This window comes from Oncorhynchus tshawytscha, linkage group LG16 (assembly GCF_018296145.1).
Source record: "Oncorhynchus tshawytscha isolate Ot180627B linkage group LG16, Otsh_v2.0, whole genome shotgun sequence".
In the NCBI taxonomy this organism is placed as follows: domain Eukaryota; kingdom Metazoa; phylum Chordata; class Actinopteri; order Salmoniformes; family Salmonidae; genus Oncorhynchus; species Oncorhynchus tshawytscha.
The window spans coordinates 72,403,061-72,421,404 of record NC_056444.1 but is presented as its reverse complement, the minus strand read 5'-3'; the positions used below and the strand labels follow the sequence as shown (position 1 = coordinate 72,421,404).

At 43.2% G+C, this 18,344-nt stretch overlaps 1 protein-coding gene across 3 annotated transcripts in view; it reads right to left on the bottom strand.

The window, feature by feature from the left end:
- Positions 1-2,144: 2,144 nt before the first annotated feature.
- The window catches only part of LOC112216293 (ankyrin repeat domain-containing protein SOWAHA), a 33,463-nt gene continuing 17,263 nt past the window's right edge, over positions 2,145-18,344 (bottom strand). For 2 of the 3 annotated variants that reach the window (XM_024376180.2, XM_024376179.2), the window contains 2 exons: positions 3,181-3,282; positions 2,145-2,799 (listed from right to left, as the gene is read on the bottom strand). In XM_024376180.2, the coding sequence (XP_024231948.1) occupies positions 2,612-2,799; positions 3,181-3,282 (290 nt within the window). In that variant the 3' untranslated portion in view covers positions 2,145-2,611. Of the gene's footprint in view, positions 2,829-3,180; positions 3,283-18,344 lie in introns of all 3 variants that reach the window. The other variant, XM_024376181.2, reaches the window with a different exon arrangement.

Below are 18,344 nucleotides of genomic sequence, written 5' to 3'. Positions count from 1 at the left end.
GACGTCATACCGCTCAGGAATGAGACATGTTCTGTCTCCTAGAGATGAATATACTTTGGTGCGAAAAGTGCAAATCAATCCCAGAACAGCAAAGGACCTTGTGAAGATGCTGGAGGAAACGGGTATAAAAGTACATTTATCCACAGTAAACCGAGTCCTATATCTACATAATCTGAGAGGCCGCTCAGTAAGGAAGAAGGCACTGCTCCAAAACCGCCATAAAAAAGCCAGACTACGGTTTGCAACTGCACATTGTGACAAAGATCATACTTTTGGGAGAAATGTTCTCTGGTCTGATGAAACAAAAATAGAACTGTTTGACCATAATGACCATTGTTATGTTTGGTGGAAAAAGGGGGAGGCTTGCAAGCCGAAGAACACCATCCCAACCGTGAAACACGAGGGTGGCAGCATCATGTTGTGGGGGTGCTTTGCTGCAGGAGGGACTGGTGCACTTCACAAAATAGATGGCATCATGAGGCAGGAAAATTATGTGGATATATTGAAGCAAAATCTCAAGACATCAGTCATGAAGTTAGAGCTTGATCGCAAATGGGTCTTCCCATTATTATGGACAATAAACCCAAGCATACTTCCAAAGTTGTGGTGGCAAAATGGCTTAAGGACAACAAAGTCAAGGTATTGGAGTGGCCATCACAAAGCCCTGACCTCAATACTATAGAAAATTTGTGGGCAGAACTGAAAAAGCGTGTGCAAGCAAGGAGGCCTACAAACCTGACTCCATTACACCAGTCAGGAGGAATGGGACAAAATTCACCCAACTTATTGTGGGAAGCTTGTGGAAGGCTACCCAAAACATTTGACCCAAGTTAAACAATTTAAAGGTAATGCTACGAAATACTAATTGAGTGTATGTAAACTTCTGACCCACTGGGAATTCGATGAAAGAAATAAAAGCTGAAATAAATCCTTCTCTCTACTATTATTCTGACATTTCACATTCTTAAAATAAAGTGGTGATCCTAACTGACCTAAAACAGTGCATTTTTACTGGGATTAAATGTCAGGAATTGTGAAAAACTGAGATTAAATGTATTTGGCTAAGGTGTATGTAAACTTCCGACTTCATCTGTACATAAGAATTCAGCCCCTTTGCTATGAGACTCGAAATTTAGTTCAGGTGCATCCTGTTCCATTGATCATCCTTGAGATGTTTCTACAACTTGATTGTAGTCCACCTGTGGTAAATTCAATTGATTGGACATGATTTGGAAAGGCACACACTTGTCTTTATAAGGTCCCACAGTTGACAGTGCATGTCGGCGCAAGAACCAAGCCATGAGGTCAAAGGAATTGTCTGTAGAGCTCAGAGACAGGATTGTGTCGAGGCACAGAGAACCAAAAAAGGGGAAGAGTACCAAAAAAGGTCTGCAGCATTGAAGGTCCCCAAGAACAGTGGCTTCCAACATTCTTAAATGGAAGATGTTCGGAACCACAAGACTCTTCCTAGAGCTGGCCGCCCTGCCAAACTGAGCGATCGGGGAAGAAGGGCCTTGGCCAGGGAGGTGACCAAGAACCTGATGGTCAATCTGACAGAGCTCCAGAGTTCCTCTGTGAAGAATTGTCCAGAAGGATAACCATCTCTGCAGCACTCCACCAATTAGGCCTTCATGGTAGAGTTGCCGGATGGAAGCCACTCCTCAGTAAAAAGCACATGACAGCCCACTCTGAGTTTGCCAAAAGGCACCTAAATACTCTCAGACCATGAGAAACAAGATTCTCTGGTCTGATGAAACCAAGATTGAACTCTTTAACCTGAATGCCAAGCGTCACATCTGGAGGAAACCTGGCACCATCCCTACGGTGAAGCATGGTGGTGGCAGCATCCTGCTGTGGGGATATTTTTTAGCAGTAGGGACTAGGAGACAAGTCAGGATCAAGGTAAAGATGAACGGAGCAAAGTACAGAGAGATCCTTGATGAAAACCTGCTACAAAGCGCTCAGGACCTCAGACTGGGGCGAAGGTTCACCTTCCAACAGGACAATGACCCCAAGCACACAGCTAAGTCAATGCAGGAGTGGCTTCAGGACAAGTCTCTGAATGTCCTTGAGTGGCCCAGCCAGAGCTCAGACTTGAACCCGATCACACATCTCTGGAGAGACCTGAAAATTGCTGTGCAGCAACGCTCCCCGTCCAACCTGACAGAGCTTGAGAGGATCTGCAGAGAAGAATGGGAGAAACACCCCAAATACAGGTGTGCCAAACTTGTAGCGTCATCCCCAAGAATAATCGATGCTAGAGGTGCTTCAACAAAGTACTGAGTAAAGAGTCTCAATACTTATGTAAATGTGATTTTTCCGTAAAAAAGAAGAAGAAATTAGCAACATTTCTAAAAACCTGTTTTTGCTTTGTCATTATGGTGTATTGTGTGTAGATGATTAGGGGGAAAATCGATTTAATAATTTTTAGAATAAGGCTGTAATGTAACAAAATGTGGAAAAAGTCAAGGGGTCTGAATACTTTCTGAAGGCACGAGACACACAAGCATACATACCATAAAAGCATATATTCAAATTCAAATAAACATACACTGACTGAACATGTACTTATGTCATCAATGCATGTTGGGGCATTTGGTTACCTACTTTCTCAGCGTGAGAATTTCCTGGGTCTGAATGCGGGGACAATGAGTTGATGCGGTGCAAGTGCCACCTTTTCCTCCTCTACAGGGGCTAGCTCCTCCGCTGAGCCCCACTTCTTCTTGGACTGGAACAATGAGGTCAACTTCCTGTTCCTGCTGCGGTCTCTGGCCTGGGCCATATGGAACTCAGGGAATTCTGATGTAACAAAATACGGACCACCATAGCTGTATAATACAAAAAGTGCTATCTATAACCTAAATGGGTTTTTCAGCTGTCTCCATAGGAGAACCTTTGGAGAATAATTTTGATTCCAGGTAGAACTCTTTTCAGTTCCATGTAGAACCCTTAGTGAAAAGGGTTTTACATGGAACCCAAATGGGTTCTCCTATGGGGACAGACGAATAACCCTTTTAGGTCCTAGAAAGCAACTTTTTTTCTAAGAGTGAATGTAAAGGCTGAAACCTAACTATGAGTGACCTTTTCATGCTCTGTTCAGATCTTAACAAAGCCACATACACATTTAGACAACATTTCAGAGACATTGGAGTCAAAAAGAAGAGAGTAAGAGACACTCACGTATCTCCTCTGGAGCTGCTCTGTCATCCTCTGTAGGCTCCCTGATGTTCAGGTACTGGCATGCAAGATGGCCACTGTAGTCCCGGAGGTTCTCCTTCGCATCTGAGAGAAGAGGAAAAACATGTCAAACATTGACTCAGAAATTTCTTAGGGGGGCAATCGATGGCAGATCGATAATAGCTGAAATGTTGCATTGACACCCCATTGTCTCACGTCAGATAGCGTCACTCCTATACAACGCTTGTCCCTCAGCCAATCTATATTGTAGGACGTGGAACTCATCTCTAAAAATCACGATTATGCTCATCCGCCTAACACTAGTTACTAATTCTGAAAATCACTCCGCTCTTAGTAGCTATGATGCACTGTCTACTATGACAAACCATGCTCGATCAGCTGAGTAAACTTGCTCAAGCTAGCAGCCTAGTGCAAGCTTGTTTGGATGGCCATATGGTAGCTAGTTTGTCAGCTTGTTTGTCAGCTTGTTGATGAAGTTGTACGGCACCAAAGTTATGGAACTGTTCTCAGCAATCACCATGTATCTCACTCTGACAGCTAGCACTGTGTCTCGCAAACTTTATAACATTTGTCCAACGCAATAAATCGCAGAGAGCAGTCAGCTGTCCTGTAAACTAGTTAGCTAGCGGAAGTACTCCACGTTTAGTGTGTTAACGGGCGTTGTTAGCATCCCTGCCATCCATTTTATACGGATTGATTGGTATCATGGCGCAGGAGAAGATGGCTGATGTTTTACGTGTTCCTAACCAACTGTGTTCTTTTGTTCATTTTTTTGCGTTGTTTGTAACTTGTTTTTTAAAAACGTATTCTGTACATAATGTTGCTGCAACCATCTCTTATGACCAAAAATAACTTCTGGTCATCAGAACAGCAATTACTCACCAGAAGATTTTTCTTCCTTTAACGAGTCCGATGAGCCCGACATGAAGGATATACTGCTTTCCCGGGAACAGGCCCAAATACCCGTCATTTGCTCAAAGAGAAGACGAAGAAAAAGAGGACGGAGGTCGGGCTGACTTCTGAGAATTTGTTGGCGATTGCATAACCCCCACTGCCTTCTGTTCTACTAGCTAATATGCAATCAATGTAAAATAAATCGATGACCTACGAGGAATATTAAACTTCCAACGGGACATTAAAAACTGTAATATCTTATGCTTCACAGAGACAACATTATCAACATACTGGTTATACGCTGTATCGGCAGGATAGAACAGCGGCGTCTCATAAGACAAGGTGGGACAGGCTATGTACAGTTGAAGTCGGAAGTTTACATACACCTTAGCCAAATACATTTAAACTCAGTTTTTCACAATTCCTGACATTTAATACGAGTAAAAATTCCCTGTCTCTGGTCAGATAGGATCACCACTTTATTTTAAGAATGTTAAATGGTAGCATTGCCTTTAAATTGTTTAACTTGGGTCAAATGTTTCGGGTAGCCTTCTACAAGCTTCCCACAATAAGTTGGGTGAATTTTGGCCCATTCCCCCTGCAGGGCTGGTGTAACTGAGTCAGGTTTGTAGGCCTCCTTGCTCGCACACTCTTTTCAGTTCTGCCCACAAATCTTATATAGTATTGAGGTCAGGGCTTTGTGATGGCCACTCCAATACCTTGACAAAGGAGATGATTGTGGACTACAGGAAAAGTAGGACCGAGCACGCCCAATTCTCATCGACAGGGCTGTAGTGGGGCGGCAGAGTAGCCTAGTGGTTAGAGCGTTGGACTAGTAACCGAAAGGTTGCAAGATCAAATCCCCGAGCTGACAAGGTACAAATCTGTCGCTCTGCCCCTGAACAAGTTAACCCACTGTTCCTAGTCCGTCATTGAAAATAAGAATTTGTTCTTAACTGACTTGCCTAGGTTAATTAAAATAAATTAAAATGTTGCGAGCTTCCTTGGTGTCTACATCACAAACAAGCACACCAAGACAGTAGTAAAGAGGGCACGACAAAACCTATTCCCCCTCAGGAGACTAAAAAGACTTGGCATGGGTCGTCAGATCCTCAAAAGGTTCTACAGCTGCACCACCAACCTGACTGGTTGCATCACTGCCTTGTATGGCAACTGTTTGGCCTCTTACCGCAGGGCACGACAGAGGGTAGTGCATATGGCACAATACATGACTGGGGCCAAGCTTCCTGCCATCCAGGACCTCTACACCAGGCGGTGTCAGGGTAAGGCCCTAAATATTGTCAGACTCCAGCCACCCTAGTCATAGACCGTTCTCTCTGCTACTGCACAGCAAGCGGTACTGAAGCTTTTAAGGCTTCTAAACAGTTTCTACCCCCAAGCCATAAGTCTCCTGAACATCTAATCAAATGGCTACCCAGACAATTTGCATTGCCCACCCCCGCCCCCCATCTTATGCCGCTGCTACTCTGTTATTATCTATGCATAGTCACTTTAATAACTCTACCTACATGTATATATTACCTCAATTACCTCGACTAACTGGTGCCCCCGCACATTGACTCTGCAATCTCAACCACACTGCACACTGCCCTAACCCATCTGGACAAGAGGAATACCTATGTGAGAATGCTGTTCATCGACTACAGCTCGGCATTCAACACCATAGTACCCTCCAAGCTCGTCATCAAGCTCGAGACCCTGGGTCTCGACCCCGCCCTGTGCAACTGGGTACCTGACTTCCTGACGGGCCGCCCCCAGGTGGTGAGGGTAGGCAACAACATCTCCACCCCGCTGATCCTCAACACTGGGGCCCCACAAGGGTGCGTTCTGAGCCCTCTCCTGTACTCCCTGTTTACCCACGACTGCGTGGCCACGCACGCCTCCAACTCAATCATCAAGTTTGCGGACGACACAACAGTGGTAGGCTTGATTACCAACAACGACGAGAGGTCTGCACAACGCATCACCGGGGGCAAATTACCTGCCCTCCAGGACACCTACACCACCCGATGTTACAGGAAGGCCATAAAGATCATCAAGGACAACAACCACCCGAGCCACTGCCTGTTCACCCCGCTATCATCCAGAAGGCGAGGTCAGTACAGGTGCATCAAAGCTGGGACCGAGAGACTGAAAAACAGCTTCTATCTCAAGGCCATCAGACTGTTAAACAGCCTCCACTAACATTGAGTGGCTGCTGCCAACACACTGACTCAACTCCAGCCACTTTAATGATGGGAATTGATGGGAAATGATGTAAAATATATCACTAGCCACTTTAAACAATGCTACCTAATATAATGTTTACATACCCTACATTATTCATCTCATATGTATAGGTATATACTGTACTCTATATCATCTACTGCATCCTTATGTAATACATGTATCACTAGCCACTTTAACTATGCCACTTTGTTTACATACTCATCTCATACAGTGCCTTGCGAAAGTATTCGGCCCCCTTGAACTTTGCAACCTTTTGCCACATTTCAGGCTTCAAACATAAAGATATAAAACTGTATTTTTTTGTGAAGAATCAACAACAAGTGGGACACAATCATGAAGTGGAATGACATTTATTGGATATTTCAAACTTTTTTAACAAATCAAAAACTGAAAAATTGGGCGTGCAAAATTATTCAGCCCCTTTACTTTCAGTGCAGCAAACTCTCTCCAGAAGTTCAGTGAGGATCTCTGAATGATCCAATGTTGACCTAAATGACTAATGATGATAAATACAATCCACCTGTGTGTAATCAAATCTCCGTATAAATGCACCTGCACTGTGATAGTCTCAGAGGTCCGTTAAAAGCGCAGAGAGCGGGGCGGAGCTAGCATGTTGGAGTGAACGGCTGTGCGAGAGAGGCTCCTGCAACTTTTTTGCGAAATAATCTAATTTAACCTACTTTATGGCACTTTTTACAACAAACGTTTCTTTCTAATACAAGATTGTAACTTTTTATATGAAAATGCCGAGTAATAAGCGACCAAAGGACAATAAATCCACAGCGGAGGCCTACTCCCCACTAAACAACGAGACAGATATGGCGGGAGGCACATGCAACAACGTGACACTTACAGAACTTACCCGGGCTTTGGGGGAGCTACGTGTTGCTATAGCTGAGGATCTTAAGGCCACTATTGCTGAACTGGACACCAAAATCGAGAGCATCATTCGAACGGTCGCTTCGCATGGCCAGAGTATTGTGGACCTTGAGAAAGCTTCTGAATTCAACGCTGGTAGGATCGACGAGTTAGAGAAGCTATGCACATCATTGCAGGATACTGTGCAGAGGCTTTCTGTGAAAGTGGTGGACCTGGAGGGCCGATCCAGACGTAATAACCTTTGCGTTGTTGGTCTGGCAGAGGGGGTAGAGGCGGGCTCTCGCCCCACCGACTTCTTCGCCAAGCTATTGAAGGATGCAATGGGATCGGATGTTTTGGATTCGGATCCCCAGCTGGACCGCGCACATCGCTCCCTTGTCCCAGTGCCTGGACCGGGCCAACGTCCTCGCCCAGTAATCATCTGTTGTCACAGTTTCAAGATCAAGGATCTTATCCTGCGTGAAGCTCGAATGAGGGGCAACCTGTCACATAAAAGGCATCCATTCCGTGTCTATGAGGATTATGCGCCCGATGTGGCAAAGCATCGCGCCGACTACAGAGATGTCATGACCAAACTCTACAAACTCCATCTTCGCCCAGCCTTACTCTTGCCTGCAAGACTAATAATAAGACTAATAATTACCCCGCCTTCCGGTGAGAAAATTTGGCTCTCCTCAGTTTTGGACGCAGAGAAGTTTATCCGGGGATATACACCAATCCCCCGTACAGGTTAGAGTGCCTTGTTATTGCGTGTCAGGGTCTGCTCATGGACTCGAATCCATACTATACCATATTGGGTGAAAACGTATTAAACGGGCTCAACAAGGGCTACCGAACATGTAAGACGCTGAGCAGACCAATGGATGGCGGTCAGAGCTCTCATTTAACGTTAAATTCACTTTCATCCCGGCTGTGCTCAGCGATGCATATTTTTTACTTCCAGGTTTGATCACTGACACCTTCGGACGGATATACTTATATTCCCCCACTTTTGTTTTGTTTCGTTATTTATTTTACAATCCTTACATTATTCTTACTACCATACCATTTATTTATTGCTTGCAGGGGACTGGGGGTGATGGTTGGGAGGGGGCAGACACCTGGTTAGCAGGTTGATGTTTTGTGCCGTTCTGCCTTTGTCTGGCCGTGGGCCTCTCTCCCGACTAGAGTCCCACCAGCCCTCTGTAGTGCTTATGTCTGTGTAGGTGTGCGTACATATAATTACTATTTGTACTTTATTACTATTTTCTCTTAGCATTTTAGTATTATGTATGTGTATATTTTAAATCAGTGTAGATTGTTATTCTGGGGTATGAATGTTTGTATGTGTATGTGTGCATATGGATGTATATACATATTCTTTAAATATATATATGATTTTTTTGTGTGGGTATGTATACATACATGTATATGTATGTATGTGTGTATGTATGTATGTGTGTATGTATGTATGTGTGTATGTATGTATGTATGTATGTATGTATGTATGTATGTATGTATGTATGTATGTATGTATGTATGTATGTATGTATGTATGTATGTATGTATGTAGGTATGTGTATGTATATGTGTGTATGTATGTATATATGTGTGTATGTAGGTATGTGTATGTATATGTGTGTATGTATGTATATATGTGTGTATGTATGTATATGTGTATATGTATGTATATGTGTATATGTATGTATATGTGTATATGTATGTATGTGTGTATATGTATGTATGTGTGTATATGTATGTGTGTATGTGTATGTATGTATGTGTGTATGAGTATATATATGTATATGTATGTGTGTATGTATGTGTATGTATGTGTGTGTATGTGTATGCGTATGTGTATGTATATGTATATATTTTTATTTATTTTTTATTAAACATGTTTTTTTTAAATTTAATTTAACAAATCCTTGTTCCGATCTCCTGACCCACAGTATGTAAAGGTACGGCTGACTATGTTGGTTGCGGATGGTTTATTTTTTGACCGGCAGTGCTTAGCAATATAATCTTGAGGCTATATCTTGCTTATCTCTGGGATTGACCCAGGATGACGCTTAAATGCGCAATATGTTTAAGTTGCAACTTATTCGGTTTAGGTTTATTAGATGCTAACTGAACACTTAACTCGCGGGAGCCTCCTCAGTTCATATGTTAGTAGAAGTTCCAGGATAGTGAGAGGTGAAAGTATAGTTGAGATTTTATTTTTGTTTTACCTCTTGTTCGAGGTCGCGCCGTGCCTTTTTGGCATCGGCCAGACAATGTGTTTATTATTTTTATTTTTCCTTTTTTTCTCTCCTGTTTGTACATGCCTGTTAAATGTGGGTTGATGGGGGGGGGTAAGTGTTGGGGAAATTAGGGGAACAGGGTGGGAAGTAAAGGTGCTTGCAGGGGGAGGGGTGGGTTGGATACTGCTCGGGTGTAGGTGCTACATATGCTGATCGTGACGGTTTGGTGCGCTTTCTTACCTTTTTATCAAGTTACTTGGTATGCAGGCCACCATAGGAACTACAAACGAGAGGAGGGCGGGGCTTACATTCACTTCCTGGAATGTCAAGGGTTTAAACAAACCAATTAAGAGGGGCAAGGTCCTAGCCCACTTGAAAGCACTCTCGTCTGATATTATATTTTTGCAAGAAACCCATCTGAAGAATAACTCTCATAGCAGACTTAAGTGTAGGTGGGTGGGGCAAGTGTATCACTAACTTCTCTGCCAAAACGAGAGGCACAGCGATTCTGGTACGGAAAGGAATTCCCTTTCAACATAAAACCACTATTGCGGATAAAGAGGGTCGGTATGTGATCGCAATAGGAGAAATCCACTCTACCTCAGTAACTCTACTAAATATCTATGGGCCAAACATTGACAACCCCTCTTTTTTCAAAAGAGTCCTTGCCCTGATTCCAGATATCTCTCATACTAACCTGGTCATTGGAGGGGACCTTAACTGTGTGCTAGACCAATATCTGGATAGATCCTCTACCCGGCGAACCCCTACCTCCTATTCAAGCGAATTCTTGAATACCTACATAAAAAATTCGAACTTATTTGATATATGGAGGATCGCTAACCCTACGGGTAGGGAATACTCCTTTTACTCTCATGTTCACAAGGTTTACACTCGAATTGACTACTTTTTGTTGGATGCTAGACTACTCCCCTATACCTGTAATGTGAGGTATCATGATATTATAATCTCGGACCACAGTCCACTCACCTTCTCCCTGAGATTGGGTGACATTGTACCAAACGAGAGGGTTTAGAGGTTGAATCCTCAGCTCCTCACAGAACCAACATTCTGTGAATATCTTAAAGACCAAATTACATTTTTCTTTGATACCAACGACAACACAGAGACCTCCCCAGCATTATTGTGGGAAACACTGAAGGCTTATCTGAGAGGCTGTATCATCTCCTTTCAGGCTGCCAGGAGTAGGCAAAACAGAGGAAAACTGGAAGAACTGGAGGGACAAATTCACTTACTGGATAGGGAGAATGCTAGCCACCCATCTATGGAGAAACATAAAAAAAATTACCTCTTTAAAATTTGAATATAATCAGATTCTCTCAGCTAAAATTGCTAAATCTTTTCTCTATGCCAAGCAAAAATATTTTGAGTTTGGTGACAAACCACACAAATTACTCGCCAGACAACTTTGAAAAAATGTGAGTGACCGAATGATTCACAGGGTTAAATCTGCATCTGGGGAATTACTCTCTTCCCCCAAAGACATCAATGACAGATAACGGCAGTTTTATGAGACTCTATATACATCTAAAGCGGATCCTAACCCCTTAATTATGCAAACATTTTTGGAGGACTGTAATCTTCCTGCCCTGAACCAGGAAGATTCTAACTTCCTGAATAAGGAAATATCTCGATGAAATTCGAGAAACAATTAAATCTCTAAAGAGTGGCAAGACCCCGGGGCCCAGATGGATACCCTGGTGAATTCTATAAAACATTCAGCAACATGCTCTCTCCCTACCTGCACAAAATGTTGGTTCAGGCCAATGAGGATGGAGCTCTCCCTTCTACTTTGGACGAAGCGTTCATTACAGTTATACATAAGAAGGGTAAAGATCCAGAAGAGGTAGGGTCATACAGACCAATATCTCTCCTTAATACAGACCAAAAGATTTGAGCAAAAACTCTGGCTAACAGGCTTAGCACTTTAATTGGCAAATTGGTCTATTCGGATCAGACCGGCTTTATCCCTAACAGAAACTCATTCTTCAATCTCAGGCGCCTCTTCAATATTATGTATTCTCAGAGGTTACCCAATGTGGACCTTGCCGTCATATCTCTTGATGCAGAAAAGGCCTTTGACCAAGTTGAGTGGCCCTATCTATTCAAGGTCCTACAGAAATGTAATATTGGAGATAGGTTCATAAATTGGATCCAGCTTTTATATAGGAACCCCTGTGCCAGAATACTCACTAACCAATCATTGTCGCCCCGATTTAACCTCAACAGGGGGACAAGGCAGGGTTGTGCGCTGTCGCCTATGCTCTTCGCCCTAATTATCGAACCGCTCGCTCAGACGATTAGATCTCATGCAGCAATACACGGCTATAATACTAAAGATACTCTAAATAAGATCTCCCTATACGCAGATGACATCCTCCTCTATGTAACAGAACCCCAGGCTAGTATCCCAGCTATTCTTGATGTGATCAATTTGTTTGGTACCTTCTCGGGATACAGAATAAATTGGAACAAGAGTGAATTAATGCCCATACGGTCGCAAAATACCTCCTGGCTAGAACATCTCCCATTTAAGTTATCTTCAGAAAAATTTACCTACCTAGGAATTGTAGTTACTAAACAATACTCCTTACTATTTCAAGAGAATTTCCCCTCTCTGATACAAAAACTCAAAGCAAACATACTATTTTGGAGAACTCTCCCAATTTCTTTGCTCGGAAGAATTAATGCCATTAAAATGGTCTTCCTCCCACAACTGCTCTACCTATATCAGAACATCCCAGTATTCATACCTAAATCCTTTCATAAACAACTGGACTCAATTATCAATCCTTTCATCTGGGATTATAAAACACACAGGATAGGTAAAAAACACCTCTGTAAACCCAAGATGGAAGGAGGATTGTCTCTCCCAAATTTTATATTTTATTACTGGGCCGCTAACCTCCGCGTTGTTACGTTTCTGTTGGATGACGTACTCCCGGCATCCAGCTGGCTTAGTATGGAGCGTGAGGAGTGTCACCCCTTCTCTATTGGCGCTGTGATTTTGTCGCCTGTCAATCTGGAGATGTCACTTTATTGTAACAATCCTATTATACATAGCACAGTCCGAATCTGGAAGCAAATTAAAGTCCACTTTGAGCTTAGACCAATGTCATTCATGCTCCCTGTCGCCAGGAATCCCTCCTTTGCCCCTTCTAACCTTGATAACACCTTTGAGCGATGGGGAGAGTTGGGGATAAGTACCATAGGGGATTTATACATAGAAGGGACCTTTGCTTCCTTTGAGTTGCTGAGGGAAACTTATAATCTTCCCAGAAGTAATTTTTTCAGATACCTACAAATTAGAGACTACGTTAGAAAACACCTCCCAACATTTGGGAATGCTAAACTGTCCATGTTTGACGGATGCATAAAAATATGCCCCACCTCAGATAAACTGATATCGCGTCTATATGATGCTTTTCAATCTGTTAGCACACCTTCTACTGATGCCATCAAGGCAAAATGGGAGGAAGAACTAGGGACTGACATCTCGGTGGCAGACTGGGAAGAGAGCTTGGAGTATATCCACACATGCTCCATTACTTCCAGACATCGTCTCATACAATTCAAGGTATTACACAGATTACACTATTCCAAAACTAAACTGCATAGGATATTTCCTGACACATCCCCTACATGTGATAAATGTCAGGCTACGCAGGGTACACTACTCCACTGCTTTGCCCTATGCTCTAGCTTGCGTGGTTATTGGTGTGGAATTTTTGGGATCCTCTCTGAAGTTTTGGAGACTTCAATAGATCCAGACCCGCTTCTGATAATCCTGGGAGTATCTGAGTCCCTAAACGGATTAACCAACCCCCAAAAACAACTAATCTCGTACGGTCTCATCTCGGCAAAAAAACTCATCTTGTTGTTTTGGAAAAGGAGGGAAGCGCCCTCTACCAAATTATGGCTCAGTGAATTGGCAAACACTGTACACTTAGAAAGAATTCGATATATTCTGAACAATAAATTATCAACATTTGATCAAATCTGGCAGCCTTTCCTTTCCTACTTGGACGAGTCGGCGCTGTGAATTTGTACTTTTTAACGCACTCTCAATTGTAATATTTGAATCTACCTTTGGGCAGCATGTGCTGGCCCTGCCACCCGAGCAGTTGGGAGGGGGGGGGGGTATCTTCCCTCTTTCTTTCTACGTGTCCTTGTTTTGTATGTCGTGTTTTGTATTATTTGTTCTGCACCCAGGACTCTGGGTCTTGTTGTTCCTGTATGCTCTTTTATGTTTAGATAAGAATTGTATACCTGTCTTGTATACCTATACAGCATTCTTGTGTGTGTTTAATCAAAAATATAAATAAAAAAAAGCGCAGAGAGCATCATGAAGAACAAGGAACACACCAGGCAGGTCCGAGATACTGTTGTGAAGAAGTTTAAAGCCGGATTTGGATAGAAAAAGATTTCCCAAGCTTTAAACATCCCAAGGAGCACTGTGCAAGCGATAATATTGAAATGGAAGGAGTATCAGACCACTGCAAATCTACCAAGACCTGGCCGTCCCTCTAAACTTTCAGCTCATACAAGGAGAAGACTGATCAGAGATGCAGCCAAGAGGCCCATGATCACTCTGGATGAACTCCAGAGATCTACAGCTGAGGTGGGAGACTCTGTCCATAGGACAACAATCAGTCGTATATTGCACAAATCTGGCCTTTATGGAAGAGTGGCAAGAAGAAAGCCATTTCTTAAAGATATCCATAAAAAGTGTTGTTTAAAGTTTGCCACAAGCCACCTGGGAGACACACCAAACATGTGGATGAAGGTGCTCTGGTCAAATGAAACCAAAATTGAACTTTTTACCAACAATGCAAAACGTTATGTTTGGCGTAAAAGCAACACAGCTCATCACCCTGAACACACCATCCCCACTGTCAAACATGGTGGTGGCAGCATCATGGTTTGGGCCTGATTTTCTTCAGCAGGGACAGGGAAGATGGTTAAAATTGATGGGAAGATGGATGGAGCCAAATACAGGACCATTCTGGAAGAAAACCTGATGGAGTCTGCAAAAGACCTGAGACTGGGACGGAGATTTGTCTTCCAACAAGACAATGATCCAAAACATAAAGCAAAATCTACAATGGAATGGTTCAAAAATAAACATATCCAGGTGTTAGAATGGCCAAGTCAAAGTCCAGACCTGAATCCAATCGACAATCTGTGGAAAGAACTGAAAACTGCTGTTCACAAATGCTCTCCATCCAACCTCACTGCGCTCGAGCTGTTTTGCAAGGAGGAATGGGGAACAATTTCAGTCTCTCGATGTGCAAAACTGATAGAGACATACCCCAAGCGACTTACAGCTGTAATCGCAGCAAAAGGTGGTGCTACAAAGTATTAACTTAAGGGGGCTGAATAATTTTGCACGCCCAATTTCAGTTTTTGATTTGTTAAAAAAGTTTGAAATATCCAATAAATGTCGTCCCACTTCATGATTGTGTCCCACTTGTTGTTGATTCTTCACAAAAAAATACAGTTTTATATCTTTATGTTTCAAGCCTGAAATGTGGCAAAAGGTCGCAAAGTTCAAGGGGGCCGAATACTTTCGCAAGGCACTGTATGTATATACTGTACTCAATACCATCTACTGTATCTTGCCTAAGCTGCTCTGTACCATCACTCATTCATATATCTTTATGTACATATTCTTTATCCCCTTACACTGTGTATAAGACAGTAGTTTTTTTTGGAATTGTTAGTGAGATTACTTGTTGGATTATTACTGCATTGTCGGAACTAGAAGCACAAGCATTTCGCTACACTCGCATTAACATCTGCTAACCATGTGTATGTGACAAATAAAATTTGATTTGATTCGATTTGATTTACTGGTACCCCCTGTATATAGTCTCGCTATTGTTATTTTACTGCTGCTCCTTAATTACTTGTTCCATTTATTTCTTATTCTTATTCATATTTTTTTAAACTGCATTGTTGTTTAGGGGCTTGTAAGTAAGCATTTCACTGTAAAGTCTACAGCTGTTTTATTCGGTGCATGTGACAAATACAATTTGATTTGATACTTGCGAGCTAACTAATAACATTTTCGTGCACATTTCAAATTTCATAAAAACTGACTCTACAACCACAAAACATCTTAACTAGATGTAGAAGTAGGTAGTGAAGACTTGCTCATGAAAAAATCAAATCAAATCTATTTGTCACATACACATGGTTAGCAGATGTAAATGTGAGTGTAGCGAAATGCTTGTGCTTCTAATTCCGACAATGCAGTAGTAATCTAACCTAACAATTCCAAAACTACTACCTTATACACACAAGTGTAAAGGGATAAAGAATATGTACATACATATATGAATGAGTGATGGTACAGAACGGCATAGGCAAGATGCAGTAGATGGTATCGAGTACAGTATATACATATGAGATGAGTAATGTAGGGTATGTAAACAAAGTGGCATAGTTTAAAGTGGCTAGTGATACATGTATTACATAAAGATGCAGTAGATGATATAGAGTACAGTATATACATATACATATGAGATGAATAATTTAGAGTATGTAAACATTATATTAAGTAGCATTGTTTAAAGTGGCTAGTGATATATTTTACATCAATTTCCATCAATTCCCATTATTAAAGTGGCTGGAGTTGAGTCAGTGTGTTGGCAGCAGCCACTCAATGTTAGTGGTGGCTGTTGAACAGTCTGATGGCCTTGAGATAGAAGCTGTTTTTCAGTCTCTTGGTCCCTGCTTTGATGCACCTGTACTGACCTCGCCTTCTGGATGATAGCGGGGTGAACAGGCAGTGGCTCAGGTGGTTGTTGTCCTTGATGATCTTTATGGCCTTCCTGTGACATCGGGTGGTGTAGGTGTCCTGGAGGGCAGGTAATTTGCCCCCGGTGATGCGTTGTGCAGACCTCACTACCCTCTGGAGAGCCTTACGGTTGTGGGCGGAGCAGTTGCTGTACCAGGCGGTGATACAGCCCGACAGGATGCTCTCGATTGTGCATCTGTAGAAGATTGTGAGTGCTTTTGGTGACAAGCCGACAGGCCGTCTCGTCATTATTGGTAATCAAGCCTACCACTGTAGTGTCGTCAGCAAACTTGATGATTGATTTGGAGGCGTGCATGGCCACACAGTCGTGGGTAAACAGGGAGTACAGGAGAGGGCTCAGAACGCACCCTTGTGGGGCCCCAGTGTTGAGGATCAGCGGGGTGGAGATGTTGTTACCTACCCTCACCACCTGGGGATGGCCCGTCAGGAAGTCCAGTACCCAGTTGCACAGGGCGGCGTCGAGACCCAGGGTCTCGAGCTTGATGACGAGTTTGGAGGGTACTATGGTGTTAAATGCTGAGCTGTAGTCGATGAACAGCATTCTCACATAGGTATTCCTCTTGTCCAGATGAGTTAGGACAGTGTGCAGTGTGGTTGAGATTGCATCGTCTGTGGACCTATTTGGGCGGTAAGCAAATTGGAGTGGGTCTAGGGTGTCAGGTAGGGTGGAGGTGATATGGTCCTTGACTAGTCTCTCAAAGCACTTCATGATGACGGAAGTGAGTGCTACGGGGCGGTAGTCGTTTAGCTCAGTTACCTTCGCTTTCTTGGGAACAGGAACAATTGTGGCCCTCTTCAAGCATGTGGGAACAGCAGACTGGGATAAGGATTGATTGAATATGTCTGTAAACACACCAGCCAGCTGGTCTGCGCATGCTCTGAGGGCGCGGCTGGGGATGCAGTCTGGGCCTGCAGCCTTGCGAGGGTTAACACGTTTAAATGTTTTACTCACATCGGCTGCAGTGAAGGAGAGTCCGCATGTTTTGGTGGCACTGTATTGTCCTCAAAGCGGGCAAAAAAGTTATTTAGTCTGCGTGGAAGCAAGACATCCTGGTCAGTGACGGGGCTGGTTTTCTTTTTGTAATCCGTGATTGACTGTAGACCCTGCCACATACCTCTTGTGTCTGAGCCGTTGAATTGCAATTCTACTTTGTCTCTATCCTGATGCTTAGCTTGTTTGATTGCCTTGCGGAGGGAATACCTACACTGTTTGTATTCGGTCATGTTTCCGGTCACCTTGCTCTGGTTAAAAGCAGTGGTTTGCGCTTTCAGTTTCATGCGAATGCTGCCATCAATCCACAGTTTCTGGTTTGGTAATGTTTTAATCGTTGCTATGGGAACGACATCTTCAATGCACGTTCTAATGAACTCGCTCACCGAATCAGCGTATTCGTCAATGTTGTTGTTGGACGCAGTGCGGAACATATCCCAGTCCACGTGATGGAAGCAGTCTTGGAGCGTGGAATCAGATTGGTCGGACCAGCGTTGAACAGACCTGAGTGCGGGAGCTTCTTGTTTTAGCTTCTGTCTGTAGGCAGGGAGCAACAAAATGGAGTCGTGGTCAGCTTTTCCGAAAGGAGGGCGGGGGAAGGCCTTATATGCGTCGCGGAAGTTAGAATAGCAATGATCCAAGGTTTTACCAGCCCTGGTTGCGCAATCGATATGCTGATACAATTTAGGGAGTCTTGTTTTCAGATTAGCCTTGTTAAAATCCCCAGCTACAATGAATGCAGCCTTAGGATATGTGGTTTCCAGTTTGCAAAGAGTCAAATAAAGTTTGTTCAGAGCCATCGATGTGTTTGCTTGGGGGGGAATATATACGGCTGTGATTATAATCGAAGAGAATTCCCTTGGTAGATAATGCGGTCGACATTTGATTGTGAGGAATTCTAAATCAGGTGAGTTCCTGTATGTTGTTGTGACCACACCACGTCTCGTTAACCATAAGGCATACGCCCCCGCCCCTCTTCTTACCAGAAAGATGTTTGTATCTGTCGGCGCGATGCGTGAAGAAACCAGCTGGCTGCACCGATTCCGTTAGAGTCTCTCGAGTGAGC